Genomic DNA, 16,720 nt, shown 5'->3' with positions numbered 1-16,720 from the left:
CAAGTGGTAAGGGTTTGAGCTGAAGGGTATCAGAATGGAGTTTGCCTCGGCAACAAGGGCTTTCGGACTTGTGCCAACTCCATTGAAGAACATTAGTGTCTTTGATGATCGGAATTAAGAGTTCAACAGTTTATGGAAAGACTGAATTACTGTTGGGTTAGGTACCTCAGGACATTATACATATGCAGAGTATGGTAAATTCAAGAACACCAATTAAATCCAATCTTACAAAGTTTTGAGGCTATGATCATAGCAAATTATATTACACAAACCAAGAAACCAATAACAAGACACATACGTATGTACACCACATTGCTTGTTCATTCAAACCATCTCGTTATTTTGAATACAGCTTCGGTGCCTTTTTGTCTACTTAACATGATGCCCGTGACTGCTTGTTCATCCATCCTTTCAAGTCTCCATATTTTCTCCAAAAGCCAAGGCGCAACACTGATCAAACAAACTTGTTTTAGATCAGGTTGATGTTCCCAATCATGGGGCAATGTCGTGAACTCTTGGCAATAAAGGATATATAGATCTTGAAGAACAGGCATGACTCCTTTATTGATCACAATTTCTTTCAACCGAGGACTTCCCCCAATTGTTAAAACCTTAAGCTTTTGGAATCCTTCAAGGAAGAATAATTTCTCTCCCTCATATGCATTTACCATGGAAAAGTGTCTTAGATTAGGCAATGCTTGAATGCGAGCAAGAAAATCATCCCTCAATCTAGACCAATGTAAATATAAATATGTGAGGTTGTTAAGCGAGTTAAACCAGTGCGGTACCTTCTCCAATTTCCCCGCTAAAAAAAGATCTGCAAGGTCAGGGGGAGCTGATTCAAGTGCGTCCATCTTCAGTAGTTCATCTTCATTACATGATTTCACCCCTAAGGATTCAAGGTGCACCATTTTTGAAATGGCGACGCACAAATTTTTCTCATCAGTTTCATGGACATTGCCAACTTTAAGCTCTCTCAATAGTGTCATTTTTCTGAGTTGTTTGATGAAATCGCCTCTTGCTTCCACAGAGTTCAAAATTTGCAAATTGTTTAGCAAACAAATGTTGGATGGAACTACTATGCCGATCCAACAATCAAATTCCATTCTGTTGATGTTCAGACGATAAGCAATTAGATGTCGAAGATTTTTCAGCTTCACAATTTCTGCAGGAAGCTCTTTGATTTGAGTCTCTCTCATATCTAAAGACTGTAAGTTGTAAAGCTTCCCGATGGATTTTGGAAGCTCTTTCACTTGAGTTCCTGTTAGGTTCAGATATCTCAAATTGAATAAATACACCAATTCATGCGGAAGTTCATCGATCGGAGTGTCTTCTAAATCCAACACTCTCATCAATTTAAAACCAGAGGGCAGTTTATTGAATGAGGATTTAGAGGTTTCATTAACAGCAAAAACAAACAATGTACGAACCCGATATAGTGCAGCCTTGCTTTCAGATTTCATCTCTTTCTCCTTAGCTTCAATCGACCAACGACGGATTCCGTTATCTTCTACTTCTTCTATCCCATCAGATTTGACAACAAACTTTACGGATTTCGATATGGAAACTGCAAACTCCCGAAAAATGTCGTGCATCTTACATTCTTTAAGCCTCCCTGATCCATTCCTACTAACAATTTGAAGCAGGCCTCTGCAAATCAACTCAGTAAGGTATCTCCCTGCAACAACTTCCGGAATTGATCCTTTACAAGGTTCAATAAAGCCCTCAGCCTCCAAAGTCTAATTAGTCTGTCCCGTCTAATGACATAATCTTCTGGGAATATACAACAATATAGGAAACATTGTTTGAGACTGTAAGACAAATCATGGTAGCTAAGCAATGAAATATACTTGAGCCTCTCAAAATATGTATCATTTTCGCTCAGTTCCCGATTTAAGTTGTTATAAACTTCATTCCATTCAGGAATCGAGTTCTTGGAAGCCATTAAACCTCCCAAAGCTACAATAGCTAATGGCAAGGCTTCACATTTTGCGACCAGCTTACTTGCTAAAGATTCAAGATATGGTGGGCATTGTCCACCCTTTCCAACAAAAGCTTTCTTACAAAAAAGGGCCAGACTCTCATCAAATGGTAAGATTTTGAGCCGATGGATGTGGTTTACAGCTCCAAATGTAAAGGAAGCAACTTCTTCCTTTCGCGTTGTGAGCAAGATTCTGCTTCCATTCATATTGGCAGGCAAAGCTATGCTGATATCTTGCCAAAACTGGTTGCTCCAAACATCATCTATCACAATTAGATATCTCCTTGGCTCCAAGAAGCTCACTAGTGACTCCAACAATTCTCTATAGTTCATGGAGTCTAGGTTGATTTTCGGCTCAATTTTTTCTTTCGCCTTGCCGTAGAGCTCTTTAATCATGGACTTGAATAGGTCTGTGACAACATATTGTTGTGAGACAGTGATCCAGACACAACAATCGAAATGTTGCTTGACAACTTGCTTGTTGAAAGTGTTGGCGACCAGAGCTGTTTTACCTAAACCACCCATCCCTACCACAGAAGTAACGGTCCTTCGAAGCTCTTGATCCATCAACCATCCTATTAGCTCCTGTTGTGCCTTATCAATCCCAACAAGATCATCATCTTTAAGGAAAAGAGCAGATTCACTTAGATTTTTCACCCAGTTGTTACGATGATATTCTCCACCAATTTGGTCATTAGATTTTCTCGATTCCGAACAAAAAACTCGGTATCGTTGGTTTCTCTCTGCAATGATTTTGATCCTCTTGTTAATGTTTAGTAACTTGACAGCTACTCGACGCCTGACCTTCAGATTGTTCGGAAAATGAATGAGCTTCAAGAAGAAACTCGAGGGCTTGCCCCTCCATTGTTGTTGCTTGTTGGAGTGGTACATGAATTCATCGACTACCTCTTCGACTTCGTAGCAATGTCTCTGACACTTGCAACCCACTGGTTATCCATTTCATTGATTGCTACTCCTGATCTTTTCTCAGAAACCTCAAGGAAAGCTTTCATGGCATTGAGCTCAAGCTTGATTTCATTGATTTCAGCTCCAACTTCTGTCAGCAACAAGGCTTCATTTTCTAAAAGAGAGAACCTTGGTGGTTATCAGATCTACAGTGCTTGATAACTCCATTGTTTGAAGTAAACAAAGTTCCAATTTCAAAGGGGCAGAATAGTTTTTAGATGAAAATTTTTCAAAGGCTTGACAATATCAGATCTGTATCTCTGCAAATGAAATAAGTTCCCGTGAAAAGCTTTGACTCACTAATAAAGTTGAAAGTATTACATAAATAAAGTTTACAGTGCCATGGCAGTCAATTCCTTTTTCCGTTGAGGCTCGAATGACAGTCAAGGATGAGAAATAGATCTGTGATTATTGCAGATTGAACTAGTACTAGTATTTTAATGGCCACCCTGATCGAAAGCCGTAAAATATTGTTTTTCAAGTGCAAGTTGATGTGTTGATTAAATCAATGAGAGCATTAAGTTTTAAAAATAATTTGTTTTGGGTGTCCACTGTCCAAAAGCCAAGGCATCTTTGAAAAATTAAAAAAAGACAAAAGTCCCATTTATAAGATACATAAAGTAACATCTCGAGCGTCACCTTTTTGAAAAATGGAGAATATTAATTCTATATAAAAAAGACAAAAAAGAGAGGAGCTTTTAGAGTTTATAAATAATGGCACCTATATCTTTTGAGAATAAATAATAGTCTCGAGATCTATTGGTGAAATCTTGATGACGACGTGACATATATTATTTTTTATATTTGAATTTCTCATATGAATCTGACTTATTTTTATGGTCTATGAACTTTTATATTCAAAATTGAATCTATCATCCATTTTAATTTAAATTTAGAGATTGTCCCCGGAAGTTCATTTTTCTATTCTCGTCCTTATTTATGATTTAATTTTTTTGAAACTCTCTTATATCAATAAAAATATAATATAAGATTTTTATTTTTTAATGCTCCGTGATTTAATTATGAGATGTACGACTAATATCCTCAAAAAAATATTTTTAATATTGCATGTCATCGAACTATTTCAAACTTAATGTTTGAATGACTAAAAACTAAATTAGAAAAAATTAATTCTACAATTGAAGAACACAAATAAAACAGTAGATGAGTAATGAATTATTTAGACGGATCCGGTCTAATGAGCAAATAAATGATTTTAAAATACTTTAAGGGTCGGCCTAATCTATTCGGATAACACTTTTCGGCCCAAGAAGATCCGAGTCGGTTTCGTAATTATAATTTCTAATCCGTTTCTTACTTTTATCATTTTATGCTTACCTTTTAGGAATAGAAGCATAAGCAGAAAACCTACTAAATCACCTTTCTCTCTCGTATTTTATCTCTGAACCCGTCACCGGCCGCTTTTCTTTCACGACAAGTTTCGGCTGAAGCCGCCGTACTTTCCGCCGGAAAACTCTATTATTCTCCGATTCGTTATTCATCTATCTCTTTTTTGTTGCCTTTTATTTTGCTTTGCGAGAACCCTAACTCCTCCGTCGAGATCCGCCACATCTGACATTATTTCCGGCTTCTATTTTTTATTGATTTAATACCATTTTCTTATACATATCCGATCTGTTTGAGGAAAAAAAGAGGATTGGGTTGGAGCTTTTTTGTTTGGTTTAAGCTTTGATATTTGGCTCTGATCGGAGTAGTGTTATAAGGCTGTTGGAATGGCTGGGGGGTCTTCTTTTGATACCCTTGCTAACGACGATGATGGTGAAGTAGTCACGGTAGTGAATGAGGAGAATGACGACGATATGCTTGGTAAAGCTTTGAAAGGGAAAAGGAAGAAGTCGAAAGGGGCCAAGAAGGGTGGGAATCGATTTGCACTTGATGAACTTGACGAGGCTAGTGAGAAAGTTGATGAGATGAAAGCCGAGGAAGAAGATGTTATTCAATTTCTTTCTCGGATAAGAAAAAGAAATCATCTAAAAAGAAGGGAAATATGTTTGGAGGATAAGCTTTTGATGCAATAGCTGCCGAAAATGATGACGGGCAGGTGGTTGATGACGATGACGAGGAAGAGAGTAAAGTTGAGGATGATGATTATCCCTTTACGGGGAAAAAGAAGTCAAAGGGTGGAAAGAAGGATGGTGGAAGTAGGTTCACCGCCGCCGCATTTGATGATTCTGAAAACGAAGAGCGTGTGAAAAAAGATGAGGAAAAGATGTTCCTTCATTCCCTTTACCAGATAAGAAAAAGAAAAAATCGAAGTCTTCTAAGAAGAGTGGTAATCCCTTCAGTGCAGCATTGCTTGATGAAGAAGATGAACCAGATGCATTTGTACCCGAGTCTACTGGTGCTGCTGTTGACACGAAGACAATGATTCTTCCATGATTGCATTTTCAGGTAAGAATAAGAAGGCATCTAAGAAGAAAAACACTGCTGCCTTTGCAGCCTTGGGTGATGAGGTTGAAAACGAAGAGGGTTTGAAAGAAGACGAGGAAGAAGATGCTCCTTCATTTGGATTTTCAGGTAAGAAGAAGTCATCTAAGAAGAAAAACAGTGCTACATTTGCAGCCTTAGATGACGAGCTTGAAAATGATGAGAGTGTAAAAGAAGATGAGGAAGATGTTCCTTCATTGTCTTTATCGGATAAGAAAAAGAAAAAAATCGAAGTCTTCTAAGAAGATTGGCAATTCCTTCAGTGCAGCATTGCTTGACGAAGATGGAGACACTTCTGTACCTGAATCTACAGCTGCCTCTGTTGATGATAACGATGTTGATTCTTCCATGATTGCATTTTCAGGTAAGAAGAAGTCATCTAAGAAGAAAAGCAGTGCTGCATTTGCAGCCCTGGGTGACGAGGCTGAGCTGCAAAGTGAAGTTTTAGACATGGTTGAAACTGAACAATCGGGTTTCGGAATTAGTAATGTTGAAGCTGGTGATTCTAAAACTAACAAGAGTGAAGAGGCAGCCGAAACTTCTAAGAACAAGAAGAAGAATAAGAAGAAGAACAAGAGTGGCAGGACTGCTCAAGAGGAGGAAGATTTGGACAAAATTCTAGCCGAACTTGGTGAGGGGCCTCCTACAGGAAATCCCACAGAAACAGCCCCTCCCCCAGAGGAGAAAGCTCAGGTTCAGCCAGAGCCGGTTATAGGTGAGAAAGAAGGTGAAGAAGAACATGTGGAGTCTGCTGCTGCAAAGAAAAGGAAAAAGAAGAAGGAAAAGGAAAAAGAGAAAAAGGCTGCTGCTGCAACTGCAGTCGATGCTAAGGAAGAAACTCAAGAGGAAACAAAAGTGGAGACCTCCGATCCCAAAAAGAAAGATGCTAAGAGTAAAGTTGCTGACAAGAAACTACCAAAGCATGTTAGGGAGATGCAGGAGGCACTTGCTAGGAGAAAAGAAGCTGAAGAGAGGAAGAAAAAGGAAGAAGAGGAGAGGTTGAGGAAGGAAGAGGAAGAGAGACGTCAACAAGAAGAGCTTGAGCGACAAGCAGAGGAGGCTAAGAGGAGGAAAAAGGAAAGAGAAAAGGAGAAGCTCTTAAAGAAGAAGCAGGAAGGTAAGCTGTTGACTGGGAAGCAAAAGGAAGAAGCACGTCGACGAGAGGCAATGAGGAATCAAATATTGGCCAATGCAGGAGGCTTGTCTTTGCCTACTGCAGAGAGAGAGGGCGCACCTACAAAACGACCTATATATCAAGCAAAAAAATCTAAAGCAATTCATCATGATAATGGTAGTGCTTCTACTAAGCCTGAGGAGAATGTACAATCAAAGGCAAAATCGCAAGAAGAGCCGCAGATGAAGGTCGAGGTGGAAGCAGTAGATGATGAGAAGGGTGATGAATTAGAATCAACTAACACCGAAGAAAAATCCGTAGTTGCAGATTCTGCTGAAGGGAATAAAATGGAAGAAGAGGATGATGATGATGGTGAGTGGGATGAAAAAAGTTGGGATGATATTAATCTAAATATCAAGGGTGCCTTTGATGATGAGGAAGCTGATTCTGGGCCCAAGCCTGCAATGCATAAAGATATAAAGAGTGCTCCACCAGCTTCTCGCAGTACAGGTGATGGTTACTACCTGCGTTGCTTGTTTAATTTTCTTGCCTTTTGATGATCTTATTTTATTTTATTTTTTGTGTTTCACAGCCCCTCCCACAGCAACCAAGCCAATGGTCGAGGTTGAATCAGATACATCTAAGCCTGAGATTAATGCACCGGACAAAAACTTGAAAAAGAATACTTCTGTGCAAAATAAAGCATCCTCCAAGTCGGATGCTCCTAAGCAGAGTGAAGTGCTCCGGTCCCCGATTTGCTGCATTATGGGCCATGTTGATACTGGTAAAACGAAGCTGCTGGATTGCATCCGTGGCACTAATGTCCAGGAAGGTGAGGCTGGTGGCATTACACAACAGATTGGTGCTACATATTTCCCTGCTATTAACATACGGGAGAGAACAAAGGAATTGAAGGCTGATGCCACATTGAAAGTTCCAGGCTTATTAGTAATTGATACCCCTGGTCACGAATCCTTTACAAATCTTCGCTCAAGGGGATCAGGTTTATGTGATATTGCCATTTTAGTTGTTGACATTATGCATGGTTTGGAGCCACAGACAATAGAATCACTCAATCTTTTGAAAATGAGGAAAACCGAGTTCATTATTGCATTGAATAAGGTCAAGCTGGATAAACTTTGATTGGTCGTTTACTTGTTTTCCTTACCTTTCTTTGATGCTTTATTTATTTTTTTTTTGCTCATTTCTAAAAATTGCAGGTAGACAGACTTTATGACTGGAAAGTTCGCCGCAACTCACCGATTGGGATGACACTTAAGAAACAATCTAAAGATGTTCTCTCTGAATTCAATAGGAGAGTTACCTATGTAAACACATATAAACACGTCATCTAATTCTATTTTGTTCAGAATTTTGGTGGAAGTTTGTTAATTGTGTGTTATCTTTTTATATAAAGGTTATAACGCAGTTCAAGGAGCAAGGGTTGAATACTGAATTGTACTACAAAAATAAGGAAATGGGTGAAACTTTCAGCATCGTGCCTACAAGTGCAGTCACGTTAGTCATGGACGCTTTACAAGTTCCCTGTTTAAATAATGGTAATTCAATTTTGTGTTCTGACCAAGAATTTTTCTGTTATTGATGTTGCAGTGGAGAAGGATCCCAGATTTATTATTATTACTTGTCCAATGTACCCAGAAAACAATGGTTGAGAAGCTTACATTTAGTGATGACGTGCAGGTTTGTTTTATTCCTTCCTTTCTATTTAAAATAGTTCACCATTCCATTTTTGTGCAGTATGAGACATTTTGAAAATTGAATTTTGTGCCAGTGTACGGTCTTGGAGGTTAAGGTTGTTGAAGGCCATGGGGCAACTATTGATGTTGTGTTGGTTAATGGTGTTCTTCATGAAGGAGATCAAATTGTGGTTTGTGGCTTGCAGGTAAGCATTTAAGTTTCTCATTTAGCTTAAAATTTTTGGGCTTGTTTTTTGTTAAATTCTCTAGTACTTATTTCCTGTTTCAGGGGCCTATTGTCACCAATATAAGAGCATTGTTGACACCTTACCCAATGAAGGAAATCCGAGTGAAGGTATGGTTTTCTGGTGGGGCTTCTCTCATATCTGTTCAAACTCTCCGGCTAGAAATGCAGGTTATATTGGAAACTAATCAATGTTTGAAGATGTGATCGAACTCTTATATTGCTCTTTAATGATGTTAATATGAATTGATGACTTATATTGCTCTTTAATGATGTTAATATGAATTGATGACGTCCTTCTTATAAAAAAAAAGTTGATGACGTCCTTTGTTTTCTCTTATTATGAATGATTACCATTACGGCTAGGCAACAACTTTCATTGAGTAACTGTAATTTTTATGGTGCATTTGTTAATATTCTGATGACAATCAGTTGCTTTTTTTTTTTAACATGGTTATCTGATAAGTTTTATATTATTTAAAATTTTAATATATTGGGTTAAAATTTGAACGAGTCCTGAAACTTTGGATTTTTTTCTCTAAGAGGCGTACTGGAGTAGTTTTTTTTTGGATAATTGTGGAAAGTGCAACATGGTGATATTTTGGTTGGATAATTGTAGGGACAATATATGATGCACAAGAAGATCAAAGCGGCTCAGGGTATCAAGATCTCTGCACAGGTGATTGGAACTTAGCTATACATTTGCTTCTCTATTACATCTGATAACTGAGTAAATAAATTATGAGTTAATTTACCTGTATATCATTATGCAGGGCCTTGAGCATGCTATTGCTGGCACAAGCGTCTATGTCGTTGGTCCTGATGATGATGTGGAAGATCTCAAAGAAGCAGTCAAAGAAGATATTCAGTCAGTGATGAGTAGGATTGACAAAAGTGGGGAAGGGGTCTATGTGCAAGCATCTACCCTCGGCTCTTTGGAAGCATTACTGGAATTTCTGAAAACTCCGGAAGTAAATATTCCTGTTAGTGGTATAGGCATAGGCCCTGTACACAAAAAAGACATAATGAAGGCTGGTGTTATGCTGGAAAGGAAAAAGGAGTATGCTACCGTATTGGCTTTTGATGTGAAGGTGACCCCGGAGGCTAGAGAACTAGCAGATGAAGTTGGTGTGAGAATCTTTTTGGCTGATATCATTTATCACTTATTCGACCAATTCAAAGCGTATATTGATGGTCTCAAAGAGGAGAGGAAAAGGGAAGCAGCAGAGGAAGCCGTCTTCCCTTGTGTTATGAAGATTTTACCAAATTGCATTTTTAACAAGAAGGATCCTATTGTCTTGGGGGTTGATATCCTTGAAGGCATTTTAAGGGTACAACTATTTTCATTTCATTAAGTAATTATTTCTAATTAATTGTTTAAGTTTGGTTGCTCATTCTGATTACTACTTAAAGTTCTAGGAATTTTTCGGATAATTTTCTAAACCATCTCTATACCCTTGAGCCTGCATTCTAGTTAGAGCATTTACAAAGGGAAGAAGTACTCGATCATTAGGTTTCTGGAACATATCTAGCAGAAATCTGAGAAAGATCTATCACTTGGGACTTTCGTTGTTAAATTCAGTTCTAATGTTCACGTTTTGCAGTTCTCTAATACTATCTTTATTCTGCAGGTTGGCACTCCGATTTGTATTCCTCAAAGAGAATTCATTGATATTGGTCGAATAGCTTCAATTGAAAATAACCATAAACCTGTTGATTCTGCCAAGAAAGGCCAGAAGGTGGCCATTAAGGTATGATGTTTTCTTTCTTGGACTGTTAAATATTTCATTACCTTTTAAGTTTAAACTGATTTCATAATCTTCATTTGACCAAGTGGATATGACAATATGATAATGCCTCTGATTCCATGTCCATTTTTTCGGTGAGATTTTTCTCTAAAATCATTTCCCTTTTTTTTTTCCTCCCAAGTTTGGAGGAAAATCTCATTCTAAACTTTATCGAGTTTGCCTCAAGGCTCAAGCCATCACCCTTTAGCTTTCAAGTATCTGATGCACCGATATTAGGTCTGATTAGCAGTCTATATTAATCTTATGTCAACAAGGTAATGCAAATCTTAGTGAACATTTATAGAACACGCCAACAAGAACATGAATTGTTAATCCCCTACACATACACTGGCACTAGAGTTTCTTAACTCCACAAGCGGACTTATATGATGAGAGCTACCGAACATACCCGAGTCTGAGTAAACATATTTTGCTGCTTTTTGCTTGTGTTGTTGCAGATAGTTGGATCTAATCCAGAGGAGCAACAGAAAATGTATGGAAGGCACTTTGAGCTTGAAGATGAGCTTGTTAGTCATATTTCTAGGAGATCAAGTGATATTCTCAAAGCTAATTATAGGGTAAGTTATGTCATTGATTTTTATTAGACTTAGATCGTCTAACTTAATATTGTTTATAGGATGATCTGTCCCTTGATGATTGGAGATTGGTCCAAAGACTGAAGGCCCTTTTCAAAATTCCATGAGCATCATGATCGAATGGACCCAAGATGTTGCCGGTAAGATGTAAATTCCCGAGGTTTGATTGGCTTGAAAGGAAAAGTGAACAAATTTTGACCTTGGTTTCACGGAGGAGGACGAGTTACCGGTCTGAGTTTTGAAGGAGGAAATCCCTTGTAACGGGAACAAGATGTCTGGTTAGACGTGCCATAAACTTAGTTGGGGCCCGGTGGCCTTGTTTTTGTTTAAATAATTTTTACTTTGTTTTTGTCTAAATAATTTTTACTTCGTTTTTGTCTAAATAATTTTTACTTCGTTTTTGTCTGATATCATGAGTCATAAAGGGAAGCCTAACATTTGCTTTAAATTCTAAGATTCGTTCTATATTTGATTTAGCTCTGCATTTTATTGACATGAATAAAGTTTATTACCATATGAGTATATTGAAACTTTTGAGATCCGTATCAAATTCATGTAAACTTTTATTCTTTGCGTTTCATTCTTTTTTCTTAGTCCTTGAAATATCCAAACTTCATTGTCCATAAAAATTTTTATTCGACTTTCAAAAGACTTACATTTTCATATTCTAAAATTTTCAAATTCAACTAAAAGATGAGTTTACAAGCATATCAAAACAATGACATATGTATGTTATATTCTCTTGTATGAATTTAAATTTTGATATTTACTTTAGAAATATAATACTCTTTGTTTAATAAAAGAAATAAATATTTTCTGTGTGGAGCCCAACTGAAATTATGTATATAAAGGTGACAAATAGTGTTGATTTGTACCTCCCCTTGGCAAATAATGTCTATACCAATGTTTGATTTTCCACACACCTCTCTATGTCCGTATATACATGTACATGTGTGCATTTGTGTACGTTGTTATTGTTTTCTTGGTTTGTCTAACATCATATTTTATTTCTTATCGCAATATATTTTTATTAAGATAACGAAAAGAAGAATGTTCTTCAATGAAGTTGACCCTTCGTGTTAAAATGTTATAAATAATGAAAAATATAATCGACCAATAAAAGAAATATCAAGATTTTACTTGAAAAAATTTAATGGAAAAAATATAGTTTTGTATAGTTTGATTGTGCGACGTGGTTTGTATTCATCACAAAACTTCAATTTATTTTCTTAATTTTATTTTTTCATCAATTAGGTCGTATCGTAAACCTTTTAAGTTTAAATAATGCGGGATTCAAGTTACAAACTCTAAAATTTGTTAGAAATTCATAAGTAGAAAGGTAATCAAATGTGGGATCGATGAAGAATAAAACACACAAGATTTAACATGATTTGATCTTATCTATCTCTATAGTTAAAGACACCTCAATAATTATAAAGAATAAGCCCAAAGTGAAAGTAAGGTTGATTTTAATCCAATGAATGTCTTATATGTTTCAGGATATTTATTCAAATCTCAGCAACAATAAATAATTTAGTTTTCCTTTATGATTAGTTTACTTTTCCAATATATTTTTATGAATTTAGTTTGAGTTTACTTGACTTGAATTCTTATCAAATAAAAAAATTTAAAATGAAACAAAGATTAATTTAAATTGATTGAATCGACTAAATTGAAAGAATAAATTCTTTAGAAATAAATGAAATACTCTCTACACTTTTAATCAACATTTGAAATCTTATGGCAATAGGAAATGTTATACGTTATTAGTATCAAAGAGGAAGATTTATTTGCATATTAAGGAGCAAGAAACTTCAACAATAAATATAAGATTTTATATTAAAATATGTAAATTTTTAAGAAATTATGTTAGAAATTTTAAAAACGGATTAAATTATGTTTTACGCCGGTAGAGAATAATCCCTGCTTGAGGAACAATGCAGTTGTACCTGCCCTGCTTGAATGAAGCCATATGTGCAATACTTTGAAGCATGGACCACAGCCATGTGAACATGTAGATTCGACCCACCTTTGATTCAGACTTTAAGATGGTTCATCATTCTATAATTAGAATGACCTTGTTGATGTAAATGATTCAGCAGATGAAGGTTTTCCAGAATTGATGTTGCAAACACATAATTCTAGTCAGACAAATGTTGGTGGCTAGTCAACATCTTTCATCGCATAAACGGACATAAGATTTTATACCGGAAAAGATAAACTTATAAAATTTTAGAGAGAGAAAAATTGATTAGGGCGAAAACAGAACATAAAATACTCAGACAAAATAAAATAAAATAAAATATAAAAAAAATTAAAAAATTTAAGGAGACAATTGATTTCACCTTAATTTAAGAATAAATCCATAATATTCACATTCTAATGTAAATATTACGACTCTTGTGAAATGTATATATCATAAAACATCAATTAAATTATTATATTTTCGTGTATATTATTATAAATATGATTTGAGTAGAAAAAAAGTTATACATCTATTATATATTTTACTTTTTAAGATGACATCATTTTCACTTTTTGAAATATATAATTGTTTTAATATTAAGTGGTTCATAGAATAATAAATGAATCATTGTATGATATATAAGCTGCATAAAATTTAGTTTATACAATTATGTCTATTTTGATAATATTTATATTATTTATAATTTATGATTAATGTATCATATTTTTTTTATTTTTTTTATAAATCTTGGGTAAGTGCAAGACAATATATGTTCAAAAATAACTCTCAACCTTTCGACATTAAACGCTCACACCCCTGACAGTATATGTTCAAATATTGTTATATGTCATATTATATTTCTATATTAAGCGTGAGTTGTAAAAAAGGAAATGAAGCATTATCATACTATTATTGAATTGTTGACTCTGTCAATATTGTTGTTGAGTTGAATGCCCATTAAACTGAAAAAATGAAGCAATTTTACACCCTAAGCTTAAAAGTGAAAAAGGAGTAAAGTAACTTATGTGAAAAATTAAGTTGTGGCCTACTCTTCATTGCTTGTGTCTGTGAAGAACGAATAATTTTGTTTTAAAATTCTTTTTGAAAAAAACATTAGTAGTTATAAATTTCAGCGTTTGGCAAATATTTTCAACCTATGTTAGAAAAAGAAAGGATAGTTTTGACCTTTAGACTTGCACGTTTCTTATCATTATTTATCTTAAAATTATTGTCAGTTTAGTTTCACTTCTCTTCGATTTATGAATCAGAAAATAATGTGTATCTAAAGAACAATATCTATTTTGCGATTATACCAATTAAACAAAATCGGTCTTAAGATTATAACTCTACCACGACACAATATAGTAATTTTACCAACATTAGATTATCAAACATACTTAAAATTTCGACAAACAATATTTAATCGATTTAATTTGAACGAAGAAAAGAAAAATAATTTACTTATATTGGAGACGTTATTATTAAATTTAAATTTATACTAAATAGATTTGGTATTATGAAGAAATTATTGTAAAACGCGCTAATGTGGGTCTCGTGTGGGAAAAATTCTCACTATTGTCCCTACTAATGGAAATGCATGCAGCCTCCTAATGAAGAAGAGCCATAAGAAATTATGGGGTAAGGGAGAGGTAGGGTAGTAGGCTGCCCCAACGCATGGTTGAGAGTAGCTTCCGTGGAAGACCTCCGACAGTCAGAAAATTAAAAATAAAGATAAAATGCAATGCATGTATAAATAAATAAATAAATACATATTTGAATAGTCTTCATATACAGTCTCCATATGCACTTCTGTAATGGGAAGTAATCCCTGCTAATAAATCCCTGCATAATAATCTCTGCATATAGACAGAAACGTAAGACCCGACTAAAATTAAAAAGAGGAAACATGAAGAGAATGATACATAGAAGTCAACGATAGCAAGCTACGAGAAGGAATAAAGTCAAATGGGTTAAAACCTAAACTAAGGCAACACTAATCCGCTACCCTAGTTCTAAGCCTTCATTAATTCCAATGACAGAAACGTATAAAAAGTAGAAGTCATATAAATTACAACAAAGGCATTAAAAGAAGACAGAAATGTTACACCCTATGGATGTGACCCGCACTAATAGGCTACCCTGGTCTTAAGTCTCCATACTTTCCTATCAGAGGTCATGTCCTCGGTAAGGGCTAAATCCTTCAAATAAGATCTCAAGCAGTCTTCCCACTTCTGCCTTGGTTGTCCTCTCCTTCTGGCACCATCGACTGTAATCGACTCTACCCTCCTAACCGTATCCGACGATTGTCGCCTAAGGACATGCCCAAACCACCGTAGTCTTCCTTCCCTTAATGTTTTGGATACAGGCACCACCCCCAAGGACATCTTAATAGCAGAGTTTGGTGTCATGTCCCACAGAGTCCTACCACATGCCCATTGAAGCATTCTCATTTCTGCGGCATCCATCCTCCTTACGTGATCCTTCTTGATTGCCCAACATTCTGATCCATACAACAACGCTGGTCTTATTGCCATTCTATAAAATTTTCCCTTAAGTTTTTGAGGCACCTTCTTGTCACAACAAACTCCAGTAGCAACCCTCCACTTTAGCAATCCCGCCTTTATACGGTGTGTAACATCATCATCTACACCCCCATCCTTATGTATCATAGACCATAGGTACTTGAAACAATCCTTTGAGGGGAGAACGTGTCCTTCTATGCATACTTCTACATCTTCATCGTTTTGGTTCCCACTGAATTTTGAATATAAATACTCTATCTTTTCAATATTGATCCTTAGACCTTTTTCTTCCAAAGCAGTCTTCCAGGTAGCCAGTCTATATTCAACTCAGTTTTTGTTTCAGCAACTAGGACAATATCGTCAGTGAAAAGCATACACCATGGAACACCATCTGGTGTCGCACAATAGATGTCGTCCATAATCAAGGCGAAGATGTAAGGGCTAAGAGCCGACCCCTGGTGGAGTCCGGTTTCCACCGGGAATGCCTCGGTGTCGCCAACTATAGTCCTGACGTATGTAGTAGATCTACAGTACATATCACGAATCGCCCGGATATAATCAGTTGGGATCCGTCTCGTTTCCAAGGTCTTCCAGATCGTATCACGGGGAACGCTATCATACGCCTTCTCAAGGTCAATGAACGCCATGTGAAGATCTCTATTTTCCCCCTATATTTCTCCATAAGCTGTCGAAGTAGATGAATCGCCTCCGTTGTAGACCTTCCTAGCATAAAGCCAAATTGGTTTTTCGAAACCCTAGTAACATGTCTCAACCTAGCCTCTGTCACCCCTTCCCATAGCTTCATGGTATGGATGAGTAGTTTAATACCTCTGTAGTTGCCGCAACGTTGGGGATCTCCTTTATTCTTAAAGATTGGTATCACCATAGACTCTCTCCACTCCTCTGGCATCATGGCAGTCTCTAAAATAATATTAAAGATGTTGGTCAACCACTTAACTCCCTCTTCTCCTAGGGCCAACCACACAATGATAGGAATTTGATCTGGACCGACAGCTTTGTCCCTCCCCATCTTTCTAAGAGCCATTTTGATTTTATCAAACCCAATCCTACTTGTAGGGCAGTCATTGGTCGTAGTATGATGGTCGGCTGACCCATCAATGGTACTATCACTATAGGGAGATGCACCGTCATTAAATAAGCCAAAGAAGTAACTACCCAAAACCCTCTTAATATCATGATCTTTCACTAAAAGAAAACCATTGTTGTCCTTAATAAACCTAATGCTACCTAGATCCTTTTTCCTATTCTCCCTGGATTTTGCAAGTCTGAAGATGTCGTTTTGTCCTTCCTTGGTGTTTAATCTCTTGTACATTTTCTCATATGCCTTATCCTTTGCTTTAGCCACCGTTTTCTTGGCTTCCCGCTTTGCTTCCTTGTA

General features: G+C 36.3%; 1 protein-coding gene, 1 long non-coding RNA gene and 1 pseudogene across 2 annotated transcripts in view; 1 reads left to right on the top strand and 2 right to left on the bottom strand.

Moving 5' to 3' along the window:
- Positions 1-320: 320 nt before the first annotated feature.
- On the bottom strand, positions 321-4,449 carry LOC120142778 (annotated as a pseudogene).
- The window catches only part of LOC120142928 (eukaryotic translation initiation factor 5B-like), a 28,653-nt gene continuing 16,258 nt past the window's right edge, over positions 4,326-16,720 (top strand). Inside the window, 15 exon segments of the mRNA XM_039157391.1 lie at positions 4,326-4,902; positions 4,905-5,154; positions 5,408-5,616; positions 5,618-7,019; positions 7,102-7,631; positions 7,730-7,837; positions 7,927-8,027; positions 8,129-8,210; positions 8,302-8,412; positions 8,496-8,561; positions 9,070-9,129; positions 9,224-9,781; positions 10,082-10,201; positions 10,696-10,815; positions 10,875-11,013. Of these exon segments, the coding sequence (XP_039013322.1) occupies positions 4,681-4,902; positions 4,905-5,154; positions 5,408-5,616; positions 5,618-7,019; positions 7,102-7,631; positions 7,730-7,837; positions 7,927-8,027; positions 8,129-8,210; positions 8,302-8,412; positions 8,496-8,561; positions 9,070-9,129; positions 9,224-9,781; positions 10,082-10,201; positions 10,696-10,815; positions 10,875-10,940 (4,005 nt within the window). The 5' untranslated portion in view covers positions 4,326-4,680 and the 3' untranslated portion in view covers positions 10,941-11,013.
- Positions 5,199-5,822, bottom strand: LOC120142929. Its single transcript, XR_005517892.1, has 2 exons — positions 5,707-5,822; positions 5,199-5,306 (listed from the first exon to the last, which is right to left on the bottom strand). It is a non-coding gene; the product is annotated as an uncharacterized LOC120142929 (long non-coding RNA).

This window comes from Hibiscus syriacus, unplaced genomic scaffold (genome assembly GCF_006381635.1).
Source record: "Hibiscus syriacus cultivar Baekdansim isolate YM2019G1 unplaced genomic scaffold, ASM638163v2 tig00110831_pilon, whole genome shotgun sequence".
Classification (NCBI taxonomy): Eukaryota; Viridiplantae; Streptophyta; class Magnoliopsida; order Malvales; family Malvaceae; genus Hibiscus; species Hibiscus syriacus.
The sequence above is the reverse complement of the archived record's forward strand: the minus strand, read 5'-3'. Positions and strand labels throughout refer to the sequence as shown.